Source organism: Python bivittatus, unplaced genomic scaffold (assembly GCF_059951505.1).
Source record: "Python bivittatus isolate LINGU-HERP-01145 unplaced genomic scaffold, Pbiv_v1 ctg000050_np1212, whole genome shotgun sequence".
Lineage (NCBI taxonomy): Eukaryota > Metazoa > Chordata > Lepidosauria > Squamata > Pythonidae > Python > Python bivittatus.
Window position 1 is genome coordinate 6,527,501 of NW_028277033.1, and position 21,002 is coordinate 6,548,502.

The 21,002-nt window shown below is 39.6% G+C and overlaps 2 protein-coding genes across 2 annotated transcripts in view; both read left to right on the forward strand.

Moving 5' to 3' along the window:
• Positions 1–4,016, forward strand: part of LOC103059973 (pulmonary surfactant-associated protein A) — an 11,875-nt gene extending 7,859 nt beyond the window's left edge. The window contains exons 3-4 of the mRNA XM_025165139.2: positions 1,913–1,990; positions 3,023–4,016. Coding sequence (XP_025020907.2) covers positions 1,913–1,990; positions 3,023–3,399 — 455 coding nt within the window. The 3' untranslated portion in view covers positions 3,400–4,016. The remainder of the gene's footprint in view (positions 1–1,912; positions 1,991–3,022) is intronic.
• A 6,463-nt stretch (positions 4,017–10,479) lies between these two features.
• On the forward strand, positions 10,480–17,459 carry LOC112540367 (pulmonary surfactant-associated protein A-like). The gene is made up of 4 exons (XM_025165140.2): positions 10,480–10,561; positions 11,052–11,141; positions 15,502–15,579; positions 17,089–17,459. The coding sequence occupies exons 1-4, from the start codon at positions 10,480–10,482 to the stop codon at positions 17,457–17,459; spliced, it is 621 nt and encodes a 206-aa protein (XP_025020908.2).
• Positions 17,460–21,002: the final 3,543 nt, after the last annotated feature.

Sequence of the window (21,002 nt, forward strand, 5' to 3'; positions counted from 1 at the left end):
ATACTATGGCTTTGAATAATTGAAAAAAATATTTTATTTTTTATTTATCAAATTTGTCACCACCCATCTCATGAAACGACTCTGGGTGGTTTACAAGAAGATAAAAATTCATTAAAATACAACATAAAAACAATCCTAAAAATAAATATATTCCAAGAAGATGGAAAATTCGCAAGTAATTCCAGGGACCATCATCAGGGGGCTAACTCCCCCCTCTGAGGGACGGGTAGAGCCCATATCACCCCATACACACTGACAAAAATGATTCAGAATAAGTGCTTTGGACCTCTTGTGGGTACAGCACCTCTTTGATGCTCATTAAAGCAGCCCAACTTTTTAAAGGCTTCAGCACAAGCCTGGGAAAGGAAAAAAAAGGATGCAGTTGCTTTAAGGAGATCACTGGTTAAAGTTGATCTAATGGACATAGTTGTGACATCTTTTTTTCAGGCTCATGCAGAGGTAAAAGCGTTCTGAATAAGGATATCCATGGAAGGTGCAAAAAAGTTAAGATGGTGGCTACAAGTGTGTGATCCAAGTCTTTTCCTTTTAATGCAATAGGCTGGTCTTTGATTGCACAGTTGTAGTTGCCAGTTTGACTCCTTTGCACCCTCCTGTAGACACTGTTTGCTGAATCATTTTCAAAACTGAACAGTTCTAGTTCCTACAGCACTTTGAGCCACCAAAAATGGGACCATTGTTTTGCTTGCTTTTAATCTGAAATAAATAAAGAAAAGTGATCGTGACTGGCTTAAACAGGTTCAAAAGCCCATTAAATCACAGAGGAATCCAACTGGAAATCCTATGCAACTGAAATTGGATGCCTGTTTACCTAACAGTGGGTAACCTCAACTGTATCTACAGGTATTGCTGCTACCTTAAAACCAGATGATAAAAAGGAGATTGTGTCCTGCCTATGATGCCCTGGAAGTAAATCTAATTCTCAAAGTTATTTTTCAGTAGTCATTGAGAAATGCAGGACCAAAGACACACTCAAGTCAGGCATGGACAGAACTGCAGATAGGGTAGATTCTGTCTGGCAGATATGCTTCCTATGCTGGCCAACTGAAACAAAGAGGTTTTGTTTTTGTTTTGATAGAAGAGAATCTCTGTAGCTCAGGATTGAATTGTGGAGTCTTTGGTGTTCTCTGAGCTTCATTGTTTGCCTGAAGATGTTTCATTACCCAACTAGATAACATCATCAGTGCTAGTGAGTGTGGGGTTTGCTCCTGGTTTATATGCAGCAGTTTGCCCTGCTAGTGTGGGTGGGGGTATGGTTTTCTCCTTGGTAGTTCTTTGATTGATTAATTGATTGATTGATAGATAGATAAGAAACAACCAGGGAGAAAACCACACCCCACCAACACTGGCAGGACAAGCTACTGTATATGAACTGGGAGCAAACCCCACTCCCTTCTAGCACTGAAGATGTTACCTAGTTGGGTAACGAAACGTCTGCAAGTAAATAACCAAGCTCAGAGACCCCCAAGGACTCCATGGTTTTTTCCCCCAAAACTTTTCATTCTGTCTGTTGAAAAAAAACTAGTTCCATAAAGAAAAACATTAAGCACTGGGAAACACCTTGTGTGAATCTAAGTCTATATAATAATAATAGTCCAATACTGCTGACTTTACATGCACATCTGTGTAGTTTTCTCAGCAACAATTTGCCACTGCCTTCTTTGAATATGTTGTTTTTAGTTTTGTTTTACTTCCCAGGAAAACATTAGGTGCCTCCTATCCAGTATTAACCAGGTCTGACCCAGCTCCCCAGCTCAGATAAGTTTCCTCCTGTGCTGCTAAAGCAGGCAACAGGGAAATTCAGTATTCTCCAGGGACAGAGCTGTTCAGAGCAAGGCAATGGATTTGCTCTGCTCAGTGAAGCAAAATGGTTTGCTTTTCTATTTATTTCTAGGCCGTGCTGCTTTTCTTGATCCAGAAGTGCAGGCAGAGCTCAGAGGTCTGGAGCAAAAGATCCAGAGACTTGAAGGAGGTACGCTGCTTGCTCTTCCTATTCCTAAAAATATGGGGACCAAATAACGTCTGTAAAATAAACATCTTCTCCCTGGAGTAGCTTTCATGAGAGCCCCAAAAAAAAAAATTTTTTTTTTAAAGTGATGGTGAGGGAAGTTTCATTTCCCAAAAAACCTTGCATTTATTTGCTCTCTCTGTTGCTTCTTGTGAAGGAAGCTTTGCACTTACATTTTCAAGTGTGAAAGGAAGAGATGTATTCATTTCCAAATAGTGAAATCAGAGAAGTATCCATTTTCCAAATCAAATTAAATGATTAACATAACGCTGAAGCATAGTTTTAAGCTTAGAAATTTTGAATAGGTGTTTGGAGGTTGAGTGCCCTGGGAAGCTTTTTATGATTGGACTGTCATGTTTTGTTCTGTTTTTGTTTATGTTTTTTGCTTGTTCTGTTTTTATAACTTGTTTGTTTTAATCTATGTTGGTTTTAGTGATTTTGATTTTGATTGTTCTGTGGTAAACCTCCAGAAATTGTCTTAGCTGAGCAGTATAAAACTATCCTGTAATTGATAAATGCATGCATAAATCTATCTTTCAACAATTTTTGATGAAAAATACATTTAGATAAGTATGCTTGGAGGTTTTAATGTTCCAGTGCTTTTCCAACCTTACTGGAAGTATTCCAGCAGTGTTAGTCCTACTTCAGGTGGTTAGTTTTGAGATTCAAACACTTCCTGTATGGGTGGAATAAGTATTTTGAGGGGTAGAACATTTTGCCCTCAGAAACATTTGACCTCAAAACATTTAAATGTGAATTTTCATTTAGAGAGATATTTTTAGATTTAAGTGGAAATTGGACAGATTTATAAGGGAACTTCTGAGAAAGTAACATGGATCAGAACTGGATTAATTCAAATTTATTTAGTTTATACATGCATATTCATGATGTGACAGCTGCAAAAACAAATGATGACTTGCATTTAGGAACTGCCTGATAGCAGGACAAGATAATTGTTGTTTTTCTTCTTCTTCTTTTTTTCTTTTTCTTTTGTAGTTCTGGCTTTGAGGGGAATGTTAAATAAGGTGGAACACAAAATATTTGCTACCAATGGAAAGACAGTTGGTTTTGAAGCAATACTCGAAACATGTCAACTTTTGGGGGGTTCCGTTGCAAAACCCATGGATGAAAAGGAGAATGATGCTGTTCTGAAAATTGTGAAAGAGAATAATCAATATACCTACTTGGGAATTAAGGAGAGTTCAGTTCCAGGAGTATTTGAATATTTAAATGGCGCTCCTGTGAATTATACCAACTGGCGTCAATATGAACCAAATGGAAAAGGGGCAGAAAATTGTGTTGAGATGCAAACTGATGGAAGCTGGAATGACAAAAGATGCAATCAGTATCGTCTCATTATCTGTGAATTTTAAAACCTTTTGTCCTTTAACATTTAAACCAATGGAATTGCCAGGGCTTCTGGGAACGGTAGCTCTCTGACTGCACCCAAGATATTTTGTTGGAAAGTCTTCATCAGTCTCAATCTACTACAATTCCCAATGTTCTGAATGGCAACATGAGAGTCAAACTGGTAACAAATGTGACGACCAGGGTTTTGATGCTGATGTGGGTGGGAAGAATCAAGCATTCCCAATTTCTGGATACTTAAAAGGAATTAAAATATTGATTTACAGATGATTAGGGTTTGATTGTTCTTCTGAGTTAGAAATGATTTATCTCAAACATGCTTAAGTCCAACTAAACAACAGAACAGTTTTGTACAAATGCAAATTCAGATATTCTGAAAATAATATGACCCTTTCTGATTTTCTGGTGTCTTTCTGATTATTCTGGTGTCTTTCAAAAACTAATGTAACTCTGGACATGAATGTCATAATTATCTATCTATCTATCTATCTATCTATCTATCTATCTATCTATCTATCTATCTATCATCTAACTATCTATCTTAAAAAAAAATTACTGAGGCCATTGAAGAAGTTGGCCAAGAGGAAAGGATTCAGAGGATATTACTCTGATCAATTTTACAGTGGGTGATATTAGACAGAACAAGCTGTTTTATCGTTTCAAAAAGCTGGATAATTGGCTACAATAAAAACATTCCAAAGGCTTCTGGTTGCTTCTGATTTTCTCTCAGTCTCCTCCCTCTAGCTGTTCAGCTTCCTTGCTCAGAGTGGTGGGTGCCTCATCCCAGATGGACATTGTTATTTTTCCATTAGTCAATTAATGAATAGTCCTTTGGGAGGCATATAGAATTAGCTTCTTCATTTGCAATTAGGTTTGTTCTGAAGACTCTCAGGACCAAATATTAATAGAGTGGATGTGACTCTAATGAAAGAGGGGAGGGAACTGTACAAATAAGAACAACAATAACCTGTGCTCATATAGCCCTTCTGGATGTTTCTTTCATGTCCATTCTCTCAGTGGTTCTTATGGCACACTGTATTTCAGTTAAATGTGTTCTAATAATTTCAGCACTCTGAGTGGAGAGCAGCTGACCTTGGTTGCCTTCAAAAATATGAGCTGGTTTGATCCAAGTTAAAACCTGAGTGGGAAATCACCAGGGAATTTCAGGTCTATAGACTACATTGGGAAGTTAAAAAGAGAGAAGGAGAAAGAGAGAGTTTGGGGTAGTAGTTAAGATGCTGGAGTAGAACCCAGGGTTCTGTGAGTTCTAGTTCTCCCTTAGCCATGAAGTCAGCTGGATGACTTTGGGCCAGTCACTCTCTCTCAACCCAACTCACTTCAAGGGTGGTGGTAGGAGTCGGGAGCATAAGGTATGCCACCTTGAGTTGTATATAATAACGGTGGGATATACAGTACATCTAATAATAGTAATCGTGTAAAACAAAACCCAAAACACTCTGGAAAACCAGTTCAGTATTGCTGGCCAGAAAACTACATGGATCTGACCAGGAGTTGAGTTCAACTTGAGTTCAATCGCCAGGAGCTGAGTCACCATCAATCACCAGGAGCTGAGTTCAGCTTGAAGGAGATTTTATTTTCCCATGGTGAAGTTATTATATAGCTTCATTTCTATGGCAAATAAAATGGTTGAGAAGCCTTTTTGAGATGTGAAAATACTTCACCATGCAGTGCTATGGATCATAACCAGCCAAAGCAGGAGTATTTGGGTGGTAATATGCAGTTATGCTTTCCATAAACACTTTTCACAGCATCGCATTGCTCTCAGAAACACAGGCAGCCGTTTGGCAGCTAAAATACAGAACGGGGGTTTGATATTTTCATATTAAATATTCTGAAATTCTGACAACACTTTGAAAGGAATGCATTCAGTGCAGTTTCGTTATTATCAGTCTTATCTCTGAATGGTACCAAAACACATTGAAACAGCAAGAAGTACTTTTCAAACCTGGGCCAAGAATTACTGAAAATGAGTCCCATTAAAAAGAACATGAATATTTATATATATATATATATATATATATATATATATATATATATATATATATAAAAAAAATGACAGTTTATGGTGACCAGTTAAATAGAGCATTATTAATATATGAACCGGGTGGGGGAAGAGTTTGAATGCCATGCAGCAAAACTAAGCTGCGTAAAGTTAATTTCTGATTGGTCCTCTAATATTTAAACAGTCATCAAATATTTGTTGAGAGAAATCATTTCCAGTGCAATGAGAATCAGGGAAGTGAAAGCATTTGAAGAGAGTTTGGGGAGATGCCCAGCTATTACATTGCATGAGAGAAATTGGCATTATAAAAGGTTATTTGTGAAAGGTTTAATTCCACACCGTGGAGTCCAGGCCTTTGTTTACAATACGTTTCAAGGCAAAAAAGTCTAAGCTTGGGACATTCACTTATAGGAAATGGTCTTCACACTGACTGAAGTCCTTTAATTGATTGGACTCAAATTATGTTGGAAGCCAAGTCAGGGCCACTTCGGGTGACTGTGGGATAATTATCCTCTTTTTCAATAAGCAACAACGAAAAAAGATTCCAGAAATCTTTCAAGGATATTTACGATTTCGGATCCTGTCCATCCATGGTTACAGTTGGCTTCCCTTTCTTCTACTTCCCTCGACCATGCCACCACGGTCTCTTTTTTCCCCCTAGTTCATCATCTGCTTACATACCACATCCAAAGTATTTGAGTTTCTGGTTTGTGATCTCTTGTGGACAGTTAGTCTTTATTGGGTCCAGATGTGATTTATTGGTTGACTCCAAATCTGTCATTCAAAGGCATCTAAAAGCTGAAGCTCAGCGAGGACTGCTTGGGCGAGTTCATGCATACTAGGCTGGGCTGCCTTTTTTCAACTGCTGCCTTGAGAAATGTAGCAAATGGGTGATTCTGTAGAACTGAATTGTTATGGATATATTCCTTTTTATTAATATCAGCGTGAAGGAGGCTCAAAGCACTCATAAGTGTTCTCTGTGAAATATATTACATGCAGGAGCCATTTGACTCTGTACAACTTCAGCCCAACACAACACAAAAATGTGTGTGTGGGTATACAGAAGCTTAATACTATGTCCCAGTTCAGGTTTTTGTTTTTGTTTTGTTTCTTGTTTTCCACTCTGTGCCATATTGTAGTGTATCTATTCATTTTTAAAATGTGCATCCCATTTTTCTAGGTCAAAAACAATGGTCCAGGCAGTTCACATCAACTATAAAAACTCAGTATGCTTTATCAGAACCAAACAAAGAACAATCATCGCAACTTAAACCAAGTCCCTGCCCCTTGATGATGGATCAAGGCTGACTGAGTTTCTTCAGAGACTTCAGTTCAATAACAAGGGCTTCTATAAATTTGTTGCATTTATACCCTGACTTTCTTCCAGGTGATGAGCATCTCCCTTCCTTTAATCCCAACAACAGCTTCATGAGTTGTCCAGGCTGAAAGAAGACAACTGTTCCAAAGTCACCCAGGAAGCTTCTGTGGCTGAGGGTGGACTTGAATCCGGGTCTCCACAGCCATAGTCCAATGCCTTTACGCCACAGTGTCTCACTAGAACCTCATCAGCACAAGCCCTTGTTTCAGACTGTGGCAGGGCAGTCTCTCTGCTTCACTTTGCCAATTCACTTTGAAATTGTACTTTAAATTTAGCACTCTTCCAAGATCTGCTAAAGGATACATGACAGCCCATTCTAAGCAAATGCACTGCAGATAGAAAATAAGAGGCCAACTGAGTCTCTCCTAGAAGGAAATTCCACACCGTGCTTCTGCGAAGGCTCCCTCTTGCATTCACGGCTGTCTTGCTTCAGCCATAGGGGATGCTTCAGGCATAGGATCTCAGGAATTAAGGATGGTACGGCATATAAAGATTCTTAAGTAACTACACCCAGTCCATTTATCACATCCATTTATCACATCCATACGGACATCCATTATCACAAGTTTGCTGAATTATACCTGGAAATCATCTGTTCACATATGACTCAAAGTTGGGGTTGCCATATCTGGGCTGCAAAAATCCAGGTGACCTCCAGGTGTCAGCAATAAGATTAAAGACTCTCTGCTGACAGTTGGTGATCCTCCAGTTTTTTGCATCCCAGATATAGTAGAAGCTAGAATGGTAACAAAGTTCATCTTACTGAGGTCCTTTTTCCTGTAATCTTCCCTATACACATGCTTTACTTCCTCTGTAGACTTCCACAGATCAAAAATTCTCAGGGACATATTTTATATTATGTGTGTGTTCACCAAAAGGAGGTCATACTTATCATCTGCTACATGACAGACAGCGGATACCATATGGATGCTTAAAGAATTTGCTCCACTTCATTTCAGCCAAGTGATCTGATTTTACCAACCTGTGTAGACTAATGTTATTCTTCAGATCATAAATTTATGTCATAGGATAAATGATGTTTACAACTGTGTTCTTGAAGAGAACATCCCTTTGGATAAAAAACAGTTTTTGTAGGAAAATCTGTTCAGAAGTACATATACAGATCCAACTCTATGGGATCTTCTCCTTCTTCTCCTTCTCCTTCTCCTTCTCCTTCTCCTTCTCCTTCTCCTTCTCCTTCTCCTTCTCCTTCTCCTTCTCCTTCTCCTTCTCCTTCTCCTTCTCCTTCTCCTTCTCCTTCATAAAAATGAGGTTAGTATACAAATGGCACTGAATTTATATATGAAAATTTACATTGAAAGGAAGAAATAGACAATCTCTTCTAAACTGGTGTTTCTGAACTAGCTCATTGAGTTTTATGTGATGTTTCGTAACTGGATTTCAAAAGAGGTTACTGGTTCACAAACTGATTGGTCAGACCTCACTTCAAGGACCATGCCATTCTGGGCACCGCGTTTTTAGAAAAACTCAGAGAAAGTGGAATAGCTGCTGAGAATGTCAAAAAGGACAGTCAAAGGGACCAGAGACTAAATCCAGCAAAGAGAAGCTGAGGGAATTAGGTATGTATAGACTTCAGAAAGATGACCAAGGGGAGATATAACAGTATTTTTCGAGTACTTGATAAAGGACCTGCTCTCTATTGTTCCAGTGATGGAATCATGGTCATAAAATATTTGAAAGGGAATTCTGGTTGAATCTTATGAAAAATGTCCTAACAGCAAAAGTAGTTTGACAGTGAAATCTGGGGACAGAGAGACAAGTAATGTCACACATGTTGTGACGATGTCTTTGTATAAATCACCAGAATTGCACAATTTGTGCAAATTAGTAATTTGTGTTATTCCCATAATGGTTTCATGAAATTCAGGATGCCATCATGGCTTCTATCAGGCCCTCAATACATTGTTTTTATGTGTTCAGTATGGAGCAGGACATCCTCCTCATGATATATGTTCTAGGTCAAGTGTGTCAGATTACTAATCATGTTTTTTTCCACCTGTCTGTGTACACTGTTAGTGTGTGGACAGATAATATATACAAAGAATGTGTGTTTTTTACACAGATTTCCAGAGAACAGCTTGTAGCATGTGCTTTTCCTTTGTTTGGATATGTTTTCTGTGGTGGCATTGAAAATGGCAAGGCACGTATCCTTATGAATGAATTAGATTGTCCTATGGAAACCTTATACGTGCAAATAATTTCCATCAGAAACCTTTTTGCTCCATAGGTCTATTGGATTGCTCAAGAACGTGGTTTGTTTTTTTATAACAAGTATATCTTATTTCTAAAAGACAGTCAGTATTGACAGTTGACCATTCTACCTTTGCTAAATCTTTTTCCGTAATGGAACACTTATGTAAATAAAATGGAGGGGATGGGTAGAGAATCAGGTCAAGACAACCACTGTATCCACATACTATAAATTGATGTTTTTCATCTTTCCTCATTATTTTATTCTGAAGTGAGACGGTAAGTCAAAGTCCTTGATTCAAAGCTGGAACCTCTATCTAGTTTGTTGTGAAAGAGTCCTATTAGTTTAGCAGAAATTTCTTTTGAGTAGATATCCATCGCATTCAACTATATATTTTTGAACTTTGTAAAGATGCATGCCAATTTTAAAATTAACCCACCAATGTTAATATCAAATGGAATATATCTGTATTATTTTATTTCTGTTTCAATAGTAATTAATGACCTGTCATCCTGACTGCTTGAAATTGAAACTGAAAAGGGGGTTAAAGTAATTTAAATAAATAGAAATGTTCTTGAATAAAGAAGGGTAGGACTGACTTGTCATTTAGATATTTTCATCTTATTTTGATTATCAGTTTAAAGAAACTGCTGTTGAAAATATCATAACTACCAGTAGAATAAAGAGAGGTAAATAAAATGACTTGATTAAAGAGGGAGGAAGCATCAAATCTTTTCTAAACAAATGATGATACATAGAACAAATATATTCTTTCTTAGCGACACTTACTTATAGGCTGTGCCCACCCTACTCTCATAAAGAGTTGGTTATGAAAATAATGTTTATATGAGAGGAAGCAAAAGCAAATATACTTATTCAACTTAAATAAATCTACATGATAGCTACGTGAATGTGTTTGTGAAGTCACCAAGAGATGAGTTCAACTTGAAGGAGACTTTATCTTCCCATACTGAAGTTATATCAGTTTCATATCTGTGGCAAAGAAAATGGTTGAGAACCCTTTTTGAAGCACAGAGATATTCTACAATGCAATGCTATGGATCTTAACCAGTCAAAGTGAGACTATTTAGGTGACAATGTGCACTTATGCTCTCCATAAGCACGCTTTGCAGCATCCAATTGTCCCCAGAAATACAGGCAGCTGTTTCATAACAGAAGTGCAAAACTGAGGTATGGATTATGAAGGAAACATTATTTAAAGTATGCAAGGTTGACTACTGTAGCTCTGGCTGAGCTCCCTTAGCCTATGTTCTGCCTTTCACCACCTACAATGCTGATGTTATTTATAATCATGTGATTTCCTAATTTAAGTGACCTGCATATTGTATCTAGGTATAAGACTCTTCAACCCTTCTTTTTCAATTTGTGTGAGTCATTTTGGAAATAAAGATCATTTTGATGCAAGCCCATCTGCTGAAAATACTTTTCTTCATTTAGTTGGTTGAAAAAAGATGCTGTTACCCCAGCTGGTTCATATCCTTGCTATAGCAGCTGCTTTGTTGGGAGCAGGCCATGCGCAGATAAGTTGTGTAGGTAAGCTTGGAAATAACAAAAGATTAAATAATAATGATTAAATGATCAAAGATAAGGTTGTAAATAATCAGACGTTATCCTGTTGCTAATGAACCGAACATTCTGGGTGGCTTCTTGTGTCTAGATTTTAAAGATGAATTTTACAGGGGAAATCTATAAAGAAAATAATGTTCCTATTTTTAAAATCCAATAACAAGTACAATTTTATTAAAAATGCCTTTGCAATGGGGACAATCGACTGATATCACCGTGTGCTGTTTTCTCCATTGAATATTATAGGGGGGAAAAAAAGAATGGTGATAGAGATTGTGTACCCCAACTTTTGAGAATTCAGATCATTGAAGTTCAAGATACATTTGTGGTTTGACAACAGAGCAACAAACTGCTCTACTGAAAATCCAGTGCTGTTTTGTATCTGAAATTTGAAATCAGTGCCCAAGAATGTTAAAGAGAGTGACAGGTTTACATGTATATGTTTTCCTTTGAACAGGACCCCAAGGACCTCCTGGAAAAAATGGATCTCCTGGCCCTCAAGGGCCAAGGGGCAAACCAGGCGAGAGAGGAGTTCCTGGTCCACCAGGTGATGGAGTATCATCCTTTTCATGGGCTTTTCCTGGGTTCCCAGCCCTGGGCAGATATACTTGTCTCTACATCTAGTTTTGCACAATTCAGAATTCCATTCAGATGACACGTGTATCCTCCCTTCCCTTTTTGAAATCTCCTTGTTTCCTGTGTTGCCTGATGAAAAGTTTCAGAGCACTTTCCAGCACACTCATCATAATAGAAGGCTTGCCCTCTGAAAGGTTTTAGAAGCGCCCCTATTTTTGTAAATTGTTTTCATCCAGACAATAATTAGGGCCACTAACTTGATCATCTTCTCGGCATCCTTAAATGACAAGGAGACCAAGCTTTTCCTGTGTTTTGTTGTGTTGCTTAGGCAACTGGACCTTACTTATTAATTTGTTAATCAAGCCCCCAGGGTGTTGGGAGGGGTAGGGGTAAAAATCAACAGGAACTTATTCCACAAAATAAAAATGGATGAGACAAACTCTCTGAGATTATTCACCTTGAAGTACAGGCTAAATTATGCGGATGTGGGTGAGAGTTATTGTACAGATGCAATCAGTTATGAGAGCCCTTGACTTCATGGAGATGTTTGCCTCCTGCAATCCAAAGATCCTTATTGGTTTTGCTCCACAATCCTGTCTTTACCTTCCCAACCTGGTGCTTTCCAGATATGTCAGATTTCAAGTCCCATAATGCCAGGTAGCATGGCTACTTAGAAAGCTGGATGGAAAACCTATGCACACCTGTGCTGCAGGTGAAGACGCAAGCAGGGGGAGATATCTGAAGTGTTTAGTAAGTGGAATGAGGTTGGTAAAGCAAACTCCATTCAGCTTTCGGCCACATCAGCTTGATTTGTTTTTTCCCAAAAGCTCCTTAGTTCTAGAACAGGATTTTCTTCAGAAAGCAATTGGTATAAGAAGTTTGTTATTGTAAACATGCTTGGTTCTTTTAAAAAGCAGGGTCTAACCTGTCAGTTAATTTAAACTATACATGTGTTAGGTTTAAATCTTAATTTTGTCTTTAATTGAATTGTTCATTTTATTTTTCTTTTTTCTTGCATTTATTATCTCCTCTTTTCCCCCCAGTAGACACATCTACATTAAACCATTATGTAGAAACCTCTAAACTATAGTGTTCTTCGTTCATTGAAACACATGAACATTTGCTGTAAGAGTGTAACATATGCTCACTGGTGTATAGCCCAGAGAATTCCCAAAAGGTAAAAGAGGAGAGGATTACCAGAATCAACCATACTGAATTCTGTAGCTTTGAAATTTTGTTTGTCTGCGATGCAGATCTTTCACAGATCTCAGATTAAGTGAGGCCATAAATTCTAAACCACAAGCGTGCTGTGAAATGCAAAATCATGACTCAGACCTCAACTATAGAATATTAATTATTTGATTTATTGCCCCTTGCAGAAATGCTTATGAATAAGAAGACTAATTCTTGTTCAATTGGTTAATCTTGCATAAAATGAGTATGTGCAACATCTCAAATTCATCAGCCTTTCTTGTATAAGGTCAGCCACTAGAGGGAACCATGCACTTTAAATTAAAATACACCTGCTCCAGACTCTGCTTGATACAGGAGTTGAAGAAAATGATATTTTCTTCCTGAATCAAATCAACACTCTGAAGTTTAGACCATAAGATATTGCCTTTTCATTTTAAAATCTCAATCCAGCATCCCAACATCTTCAGTTTTCCCCTGGGGCAGTGAATCCTTGGTGAGATTTGTAACTTCTAAAATGTTCTATAATTAAGGATCCTTCTTTTGTGGAATCTATTGTCCTAGGAAGTCCAGCACTGATTTATCTCTGAAAAATTCCTCACATTTTCAAAGAGCAGATGCAACTCAGAACAAAACATATTGCAGGGTTATATGTTGTTCTAGTGTTTGCATCAGATTGCATAATTTACTTCAGTGTAATCCATTCCTCCTCTATTCTGTATATTATTGGCACTAACAATATCTAGACTCTGGGGGGAAGTAAGTATTGTTTTTCCCCTAAATATTTTTCTGTCCTGTTGGAAACACCCAGTGTGGTGTAGTGGTGAAGGCACCAGGCTAGACACCAGGAGACCAGGAGTTCTAGTCCCACCTTAGTCCCACCTCTGCTTTCTTCAGAGCCAAAGTTAACCTTTAGGGATGAAGAATTTGAGTGCCTTCAAAGGTTTACCAACGAAACAGGGAGGCTCAAACATCCACGAGTATTTCCTGAACTTCAACAGGGTTATGCCTTGGACCTGAGAGCCAGTTGGGTGTAGTGGTGAAGGCACCAGGCTAGGAACTGGGAGATGGTGAGTTCTAGACCCACCTGACACACAAAACCAGCTGGGTGACCTTGGGCCGGCCACTCTCTCTCAGCCCTAGGAAGGAGGCAAGGGCAAACTGCTTCTGAAAAACCTTGCCGAGTAAAACATTTTTTAGGTTACTCCAACGTTAAGTTGAGAAATCACCCAGAGCCTCATTACGTAAAAGCCTGCATGCTCCCTTTGACAAGGTCACCCACCAGTCAGTCAGTTTATTAGTCTTAGATCACTACAAGAGCCAGCTGGTTGTTGTGGTGAAGGCACCAGGCTGGAAACTGAGAGATGGTGAGTTCTAGACCCACCTGACTCACAAAACCAGCTGGGTGACCTTGGGCCGGCCACTCTCTCTCAGCCCTAGGAAGGAGGCAATGGCAAACCACTTCTGAAAAAGTCTTCCAAGAAAACTTGTCTAGTCAGTCCCCAGGAGTCAACAATGACTTGAAAGTACACCCACACATATATACACACATACCTGTTGCAAACCCTGGCATACCAATATGAAGGGGCTTGCTGGAGGGGCCTTGCAAGAGCTCCTTATTAATACTTTTGTGGATGACCAGAGCCACTTGTTGCAAAAAGTAACTTGATAAATATAACATTCGGTTCATGGAGGGTGGGGAGACAACATGGGGAGAACTGCTGAGGAAGGATCCATTCACTGCAACCTGGTCATCTCTGCAGGGCTGTAGGAATTAAAGCAGCCAATCCTGTGTAAATGGGGTCAGGTAGGAGAATGCTTGAGGAAGACTCAAAAGAGTTTGAGTTTGTGCATTGCTCCCCTTGTGTTAATGACTCTTGTCACTCTGTAACTTGGTTCCAGGCAGGAATGAGAAAGAGTGAAAATCAGGCTGCCTTTGCTTTGGTGAACCACCAAGTGAAGACTTTTCTTGACCTCCTTCCCCTCCACCAGCAATTGGAAAGTCCCTTGTTAACACATTGGCAGCTGAAACCCACCGCTTGTTTCTAAGTAGCTGTGTTTGAATTGCAGACTTTTCATAATTCAGCCTCTCCGTGCATCAGAGTTTTGAGGGAACCTTCTAGAACATACATTTTCCTCAGGGTAGGGAAGGAATTATGAAGTTCAGCCCAATTCCATCCTCCCTCTCCTTGTAGTTAGCAAATAGTGTCCTCCTGGTTAGCTTTTTCTTCAGTGGCTTAGCATACTTGACAAAGGTTTGGGTGAATTGAAGTTACATTCCTCTTATTACTTGGTAAATCCCCCATTTAACAAATGCTTCAGTCCCATAAGTCTCCCATCTTCCAGTGTGAGAAGATCATGTTGGATTTCTTGATTACTTGAGGGAATGGACTCACTGGCCCAATCTTTCCCAAAAGAAAGGTTGGCCAGAGAGAAGAAACTCTCCACATTGCCTGAAGCAGCTACAATAGCTTTTAGGAATTGAGACCCCAAACAGGTGATCTGATGAGAGCAATGGCCAACAAAGAGAGGGAGCAGGCTGACATTTCATGGGGAAAAGCTAGCAAGTTCAGAGAAAGGGGGAAAGCTGGTCTGCAAATGATTTCTTTCTCCCTGTGGATCTCTACTTCTTGATAGGAAAAAGGTTCCCCCCTCCCCTCTTCTATTAAGAAGGCAGCACAGTGTTGCAGGAAGGAAGGAAATGTCACATTTCAGGGACTCTTCTCTGGTCTCATCCATTGGAAGAGCATCAGACAGAGGCATCCACAGGAGGGGTTAAAAAAATCAGGATGGCAGCCGTGGTTTACTAACTTGGAATTATGCAATAGGCAGAACTATGATTTTCTTCTAGATCTCTTTCTGAACAATTTCTGATCATTTTCAAAATAGGAAAGACACCAAAAGGCATTTGATATACCAAAAATCCATCCAATTCAGGTGAAAGGCTAAAGGAATACTCTAGGCCTACAAATCAATCAATGAATCATTCCAATAGCAGACTATTAATGATTCTTGTTCAAATGTATCATTAAAGAAAATCACCGTCTCAACTAATTTCACAGGATCAAATAATCAAGTAACAGAATAATAACTGCAGCTGAGCTGTTGGACAATGAACTTCCATTATTCTTCATTCACAGGTACGCCTGCAAGCCAGGATCCCCAGTTAGAAAGCGACCTCAGAGAACTTCAGTGCAGAATCACCAGAATGGAAAGAGGTACATTTTTAACATCTTTCATTTTTTCCCCAGATTAATAGGGGGTGATTTGTTTTTATTCTTATTTCTTTTACTTAACTGATAAAGAATGTGATATCCTGAAGCCAGACTGTGCCTCTGTTTTTCAGTAGCTATTCACCTTATCATTCCGAGGTCACTGGAGTTTGTAACATTCACTGATTTTTTCTTCTGAACTACCACGCCTTTGTTTTTAGACCAAATACATGACAGGGTCGTAATACTCATGAAAGATTCAGCTGGAGTCTGGTCTCCTCCATATTAGAGTGCAGGTGGACTTACATGATGCCAGGATGACCTGGTGACTATATCTAAAATTTGCATAGGATTAGATGGGTGCTCTCATCAAATGGCTCCCCCAAAATGTGCTTATTTGAAAAAGTGGCTGGTGGGGATAGCATCCATTTTCCGTTTCTTCCCTGAAGCAATAAATACCATTTTTTATACATGAGATAGCAGCTTCTATCAGCAGGTTGCCATAGCACAGTCCAGACACTGTTTTTTTTATCTTAATGGGATCATAAAAAGCAACTCAGAAACTTTATTGCCATTTTTGAACAAAAACAGAAAGGAAATTGGAAGTCTCTTATTTCCACTCAGATACAGCTAGGTTTGGTGCTACTTATCAACTTAACTATATAAAGTCAATTTCTGTAAATCTATTTATCTTTGAACCTGAATTTTTTGATGGATCAGAGGACACCCAGAACTAAACTACAGGTAATCCTCATTTAGTGACCGTTCACAGTTATGACAGTGGTGAAAAAGTAACTTTGCAACCAATTCCAACATTTATGACCTTTGCAGGTCTGTAAGCAAAGGAAAGCTGAAGCCAGGTCATAAGGACCATCACAGTTTCACTTAGCAACCACTTTTCTTAATGACCAAGTAGTTGGTCCCAGCTGTGTTTGCTAAATGTGGACTACCTATAGTGAGAGCTCATAAACAATTCAGTTCAATGAGACTTGTGATTTCCCATCATTTGGAAAAGTGAATATAGACTCTCCTAGCTTTGGGAGAGAAAAAGAGCAATGAAGAAATCATTTTTATTTAACTTTTTTTCATTCATTCATTTGTATAGCCAACCACTTGCCACACAACACAGGGTAACTAGCTTAAATTGAAATCAGTAACAAAATAGTGAAACAGAAATCAAAAATACATTGCACTTGGGGTAATCCATCAATCCACTTCTCAAAATGGGCTCACCCAACACCCTGTCCCAATGCCCAAAACCTCCGGGGGGCGGGGGGAAACTCAAAAGGGTCTTCAGTAGAAGAGAACATCTGTAGCTCAGGCTGTACTGTGGAGTCCTTGGTGCTCTCTGAGCTTGGTTGTTTGCTTTCAGTAGTTGGGTAATGAAATGTCTGCAAGGAAACAACCAAGCTCAGAGGGCACCAAGGACTCCATGGGTCTTCGAAGCTTTACAAAAGGCTGGCAGGATTGGGGCCATCTGGATGAAATAAGCAAGGTTTCTGAATTCCTTTGCAGCTTTGACCTTGGATGGAAAGATTGCAATTGCTGGTGATAAGCTCTTTGCCTCTACCGGGAAGACATCTGTGTTTGAGGAAACAGAAGCAACTTGCCAAGCAGCTCATGGTTCCATTGCATCACCAAGAAACCTGAACGAGAACAAAGCAATTCAGAGGATTGTGGGACACTATAATACTTATGCCTATCTGGGCATCATTGAAAGCAATGATCCTGGGAAATTCCATTTCCGGAATGGGGATTCTTTGAATTTTACCAACTGGTATAAGAATGAACCTTCAGGATCTGAGAAATGCGTGGAAATGTACCGCGATGGCACTTGGAATGACAAAACGTGCGATACATATCGCCTCACCGTCTGTGAATTTTAAGCCCAACCCCACCACAAATCTTAAGCGTGCGGGTTTATTTTCAAAGCTCCATATAAGAAAGGGATGTTAACATCAGCAAAATGTAATGATCAAATGCTCCTTAAAAGGTAATTTGATTCAACTGTGATTATTCTGTCAAAAAAGAAAAGGAAAATCAATAAAAAATACTTGCAATTCCCTTGCTTTCATTTGTGTCCTGTGCACAAAAGCCAAGCTCCTTCTGAAAGGGTTGTGTGTTCAGAAACAGAAATGATACCTCTAGGATTCCCCAGTCAGGACATCTTCAGATGGGCCTGACTTGGAGACCTTAACAATTGGGCGGGTTCCTAAAGAAGAGGCAATCCCTTAGAGGCACTGAAGGTTGTAAAAACATCCACACTGTCAAGTCCACAATGTCCAAATCCCAATTCAGAAGAATTCTCATGAAACCAGGCCTGGTTCAGATAAAATCTCCTTTGTTGGATGGTACATGCAGCTCTAAGCGAAGCATTGCTAAAACTAAAGCCCGCGTAACTTTCCCTCTACTTTTACCCCCTCTACTCCCCCTTCTTCTTTGGTGCCAGATTTCTTTCTCACTGAGTCGTGGCCTTGTGAATTTCTCACCCTGATAACACCTCTGCTTCCCAGCCTTCGAGATGACACCGGCTCTGTCTTCTTTCAGTCCCCCACCCCACCCCACCCGTTACAATGGGCAGAATCAAAGCAAGCAAACCCAGCATTTATTATCCCCAATAAATCAGTCCTCTTTTGGCTATTCCTTCCATTGCTGCAGGTTCTGACACACTTTTATTGGACCTGAGAAGCAACTAGGAAGTAGTGAAGATCTGTCAGAATAAGTATCATATGATCATATGCCACAGTTTGCACTTCCAGATGTTTTTCAAGAGAAGCCTCACGTAAGAGGCATCTCGGTAGTCCAAAGGAACATAGCCAAGGTGTGGATCTCCACTGCTATAATAACAGACTTTGGTAGGGACACGGCTGATGCACCAGATGTCACTGTGCGAATGCTCTTCTTACTAAACCCAGTCCAGATTGGGGGCCAAGGAGCATTCCCAGGCAGCAAACCTGTTGTTTCAGGAGAACTGCAGCCCCATCCAGCATGGGATGAGACCCAAGTCCAGATATTTACCAGCAGCATGTTATTTTGTCTGGATTTAATTTGAGCTAGTTCTCTCTCTTCCAGCCAGTGATCAAACTTAGGCAGTGTCCAAAGATAACAAATGCTGGGTATCATCTGCATGCCTGTCAACATTTCATTGCAGAACTCCAGATGATCTCCCCCAAAGGTTTCACGTAGATGCTGAACAGCTTGGGAGGCATGATGAAACCCTGAAACACAATGGGTCAGTGGTGATAAGTCAGTCTGAGAATTATTTCTCACACTGAAAAAAGGAATGAGCATTATCAAAACAGAGAATAAATGGAAACTGCCCTGCTTTCATGAACTAGGCAAGCTTCTGAAAAAGCACAAGGAAACAGGGAAAACCTTTGCTGCCTTAATGTGCCTAAATATAGGTATTTCTTTGGAAAATAGGGTACTTACTAGAATTCTTGTGTTGTAATCTTGACCTTCCTTCTAATAAATGCTATTAACGAGAGCTCTTAAAGTCTTCTTCCTTGGATTAAGTATTTCCAGTCTACACTGCAAGGTGGGAAGTCTCATGGTTAGCACCACAGGTCAATGGTGAAATTCAGGAAGGTGTTGAATAGCAGTTCCCCAGTATCATATTGTGGATAATGCCTGATAAGGGACTAGAACTATTGCAAATTGGGCCCCCAAGGCCTAATCCCAGCAGGTGGTCCAGGATGGAACCATGGTTGATGGCCTCAAAACCCACCAAGAGGTCCAAGTGACCTAGTGGTGCCATACTCCCCTATCCAGTTTCCAGCAAAAGTGTTCAAAGCAGTTTCCCTACCCTGTCCAGGCCAAAACCCTGAAAGAAATGGATCCAGAATATCAGACTCTTTTAGAATGGTCTGACATTGCAAGGCGACCACCTTATCTTCAGATCCTCTGTTTCTTGATAGGTCAACTGATGTCTTCCCATCTGTGCAGCTGTATCTAGGTTGCCAATGGGGCATTTCACTTCTACCAAGGTCAGTTCAACACCACGTTTATTTCAAGACAAATATATCTTCTTTACATTTAGTCTGAGGTTGAATTGTTTACTCGAATTAGGATTTACAGCTGTTTGTTCAAGGTAGTTGCCATCTTAAATAGTCCCATTTCTAGTTTCAACATAGTGGCGTCTATGGCAGTATTTGCACAGATATGCCAAATTATTAGCATTGGCAATCCTGGTGTCTATCTTTTATTGAAGAGGCAGAATATTTGTTTTCCAGTGTAGGCAGTATTAACTTCTCTTTGCCCCAGGGACTTTCATAGCTACACAGTCAGAAGTGGGCTCAGCTCTCGCTTCAGTTTGTTTACCATCTCCCTCTGTCTTGATAGTGGCTGATAGGTGATGCATGTGTGTATATGTGTGCAACCATTTCTACAATTAATACACCTCCAGAATCTGAGAACTGATAGGCATTCTTAATGAGTCAGGAGATCATCCTATGAATGAGCTTTTCTTTTCATGCTGGGAATTCCATCTAAGTCCTAAAGCAGGTGTATCAGGCAGAATGTCCTCTCAAACTAAGTGGAAAGGAACCTAAACACTGATAAATATAAAATGTTCATTCCCAACCAGTCAGCACCCTGATCTTGCAAGATACCTTGCACTTACAGGTATCGAAGACTCTAAAAGGCACTAGAAATGTTCAAGTTGAAGTCTACTTTACCTGCCTCAGCCTCTATGGAAGCAACAAATCTTCTGAACAAAACACAGAATGTACAATGCCTAAAGGTCAGCATGAAGCCAGCTGTATCTATTCTCATCTTACTGGTGATCTTCAGGACTGAAGCATAAAAAACACCTTTGCTTCTTGCAACTGTGAGAGGCTTGGGGAACACATCTAGTCATTTTTTAAAGTATACATGCAAGCTTGTTCATAAGGCTATAATCTGTTCTGCATAGTTACATTGCACCACTTCTAGAAAGCTCCCGTGCAATGCTTGATGAAATTAGGAGCACTGTGACTTGGAGGATCCATATATGTCTCGCAAGAAACTTCAAACCTACATTGTAAGTAATTGGCAGTTGCTTTCCAAAGAAGGCAGTTCTGAAATCAAATAACTATCTCACAAAACATACCCAGATGCTTTTGTAAACCAGCTAATTCAGACCATTCAAGGATGTTTTGTGACTCGTTCTGGTTTTACCACCATTTCTGGGAATTTCAACTAATTTCTACAGAATAAAGCATATTTATTTCTCATTGATAGGTATGCTGATCAGTAGAACAGCAGCCATTAGCAATGGAATGGAGATGTCGGGGTGTCACATGTATATCAGGTAGGGCACTACCCTGGCTTTTACTCAAAGGAAATGGGTACCTTAAAGTTAAGGAAATGTGCCTTAAGCCCCAAAATATGAAAATGTTCAGCTGTACCAATTCTGGGAAAACTCGAGAGGGCTGTGAGTTGGGGGGTGC

Excerpts from the sequence above, each read along its gene's own strand:
- LOC112540367 (XM_025165140.2), top strand. The coding sequence starts at position 10,480 with ATGCTGTTACCCCAGCTGGTTCATATCCTTGCTATAGCAGCTGCTTTG. Across the intron at positions 10,562-11,051 it reads TGCGCAGATAAGTTGTGTAG|GACCCCAAGGACCTCCTGGA; the intron begins GTAAGCTTGGAA and ends TCCTTTGAACAG. Across the intron at positions 15,580-17,088 it reads AATCACCAGAATGGAAAGAG|CTTTGACCTTGGATGGAAAG; the intron begins GTACATTTTTAA and ends ATTCCTTTGCAG.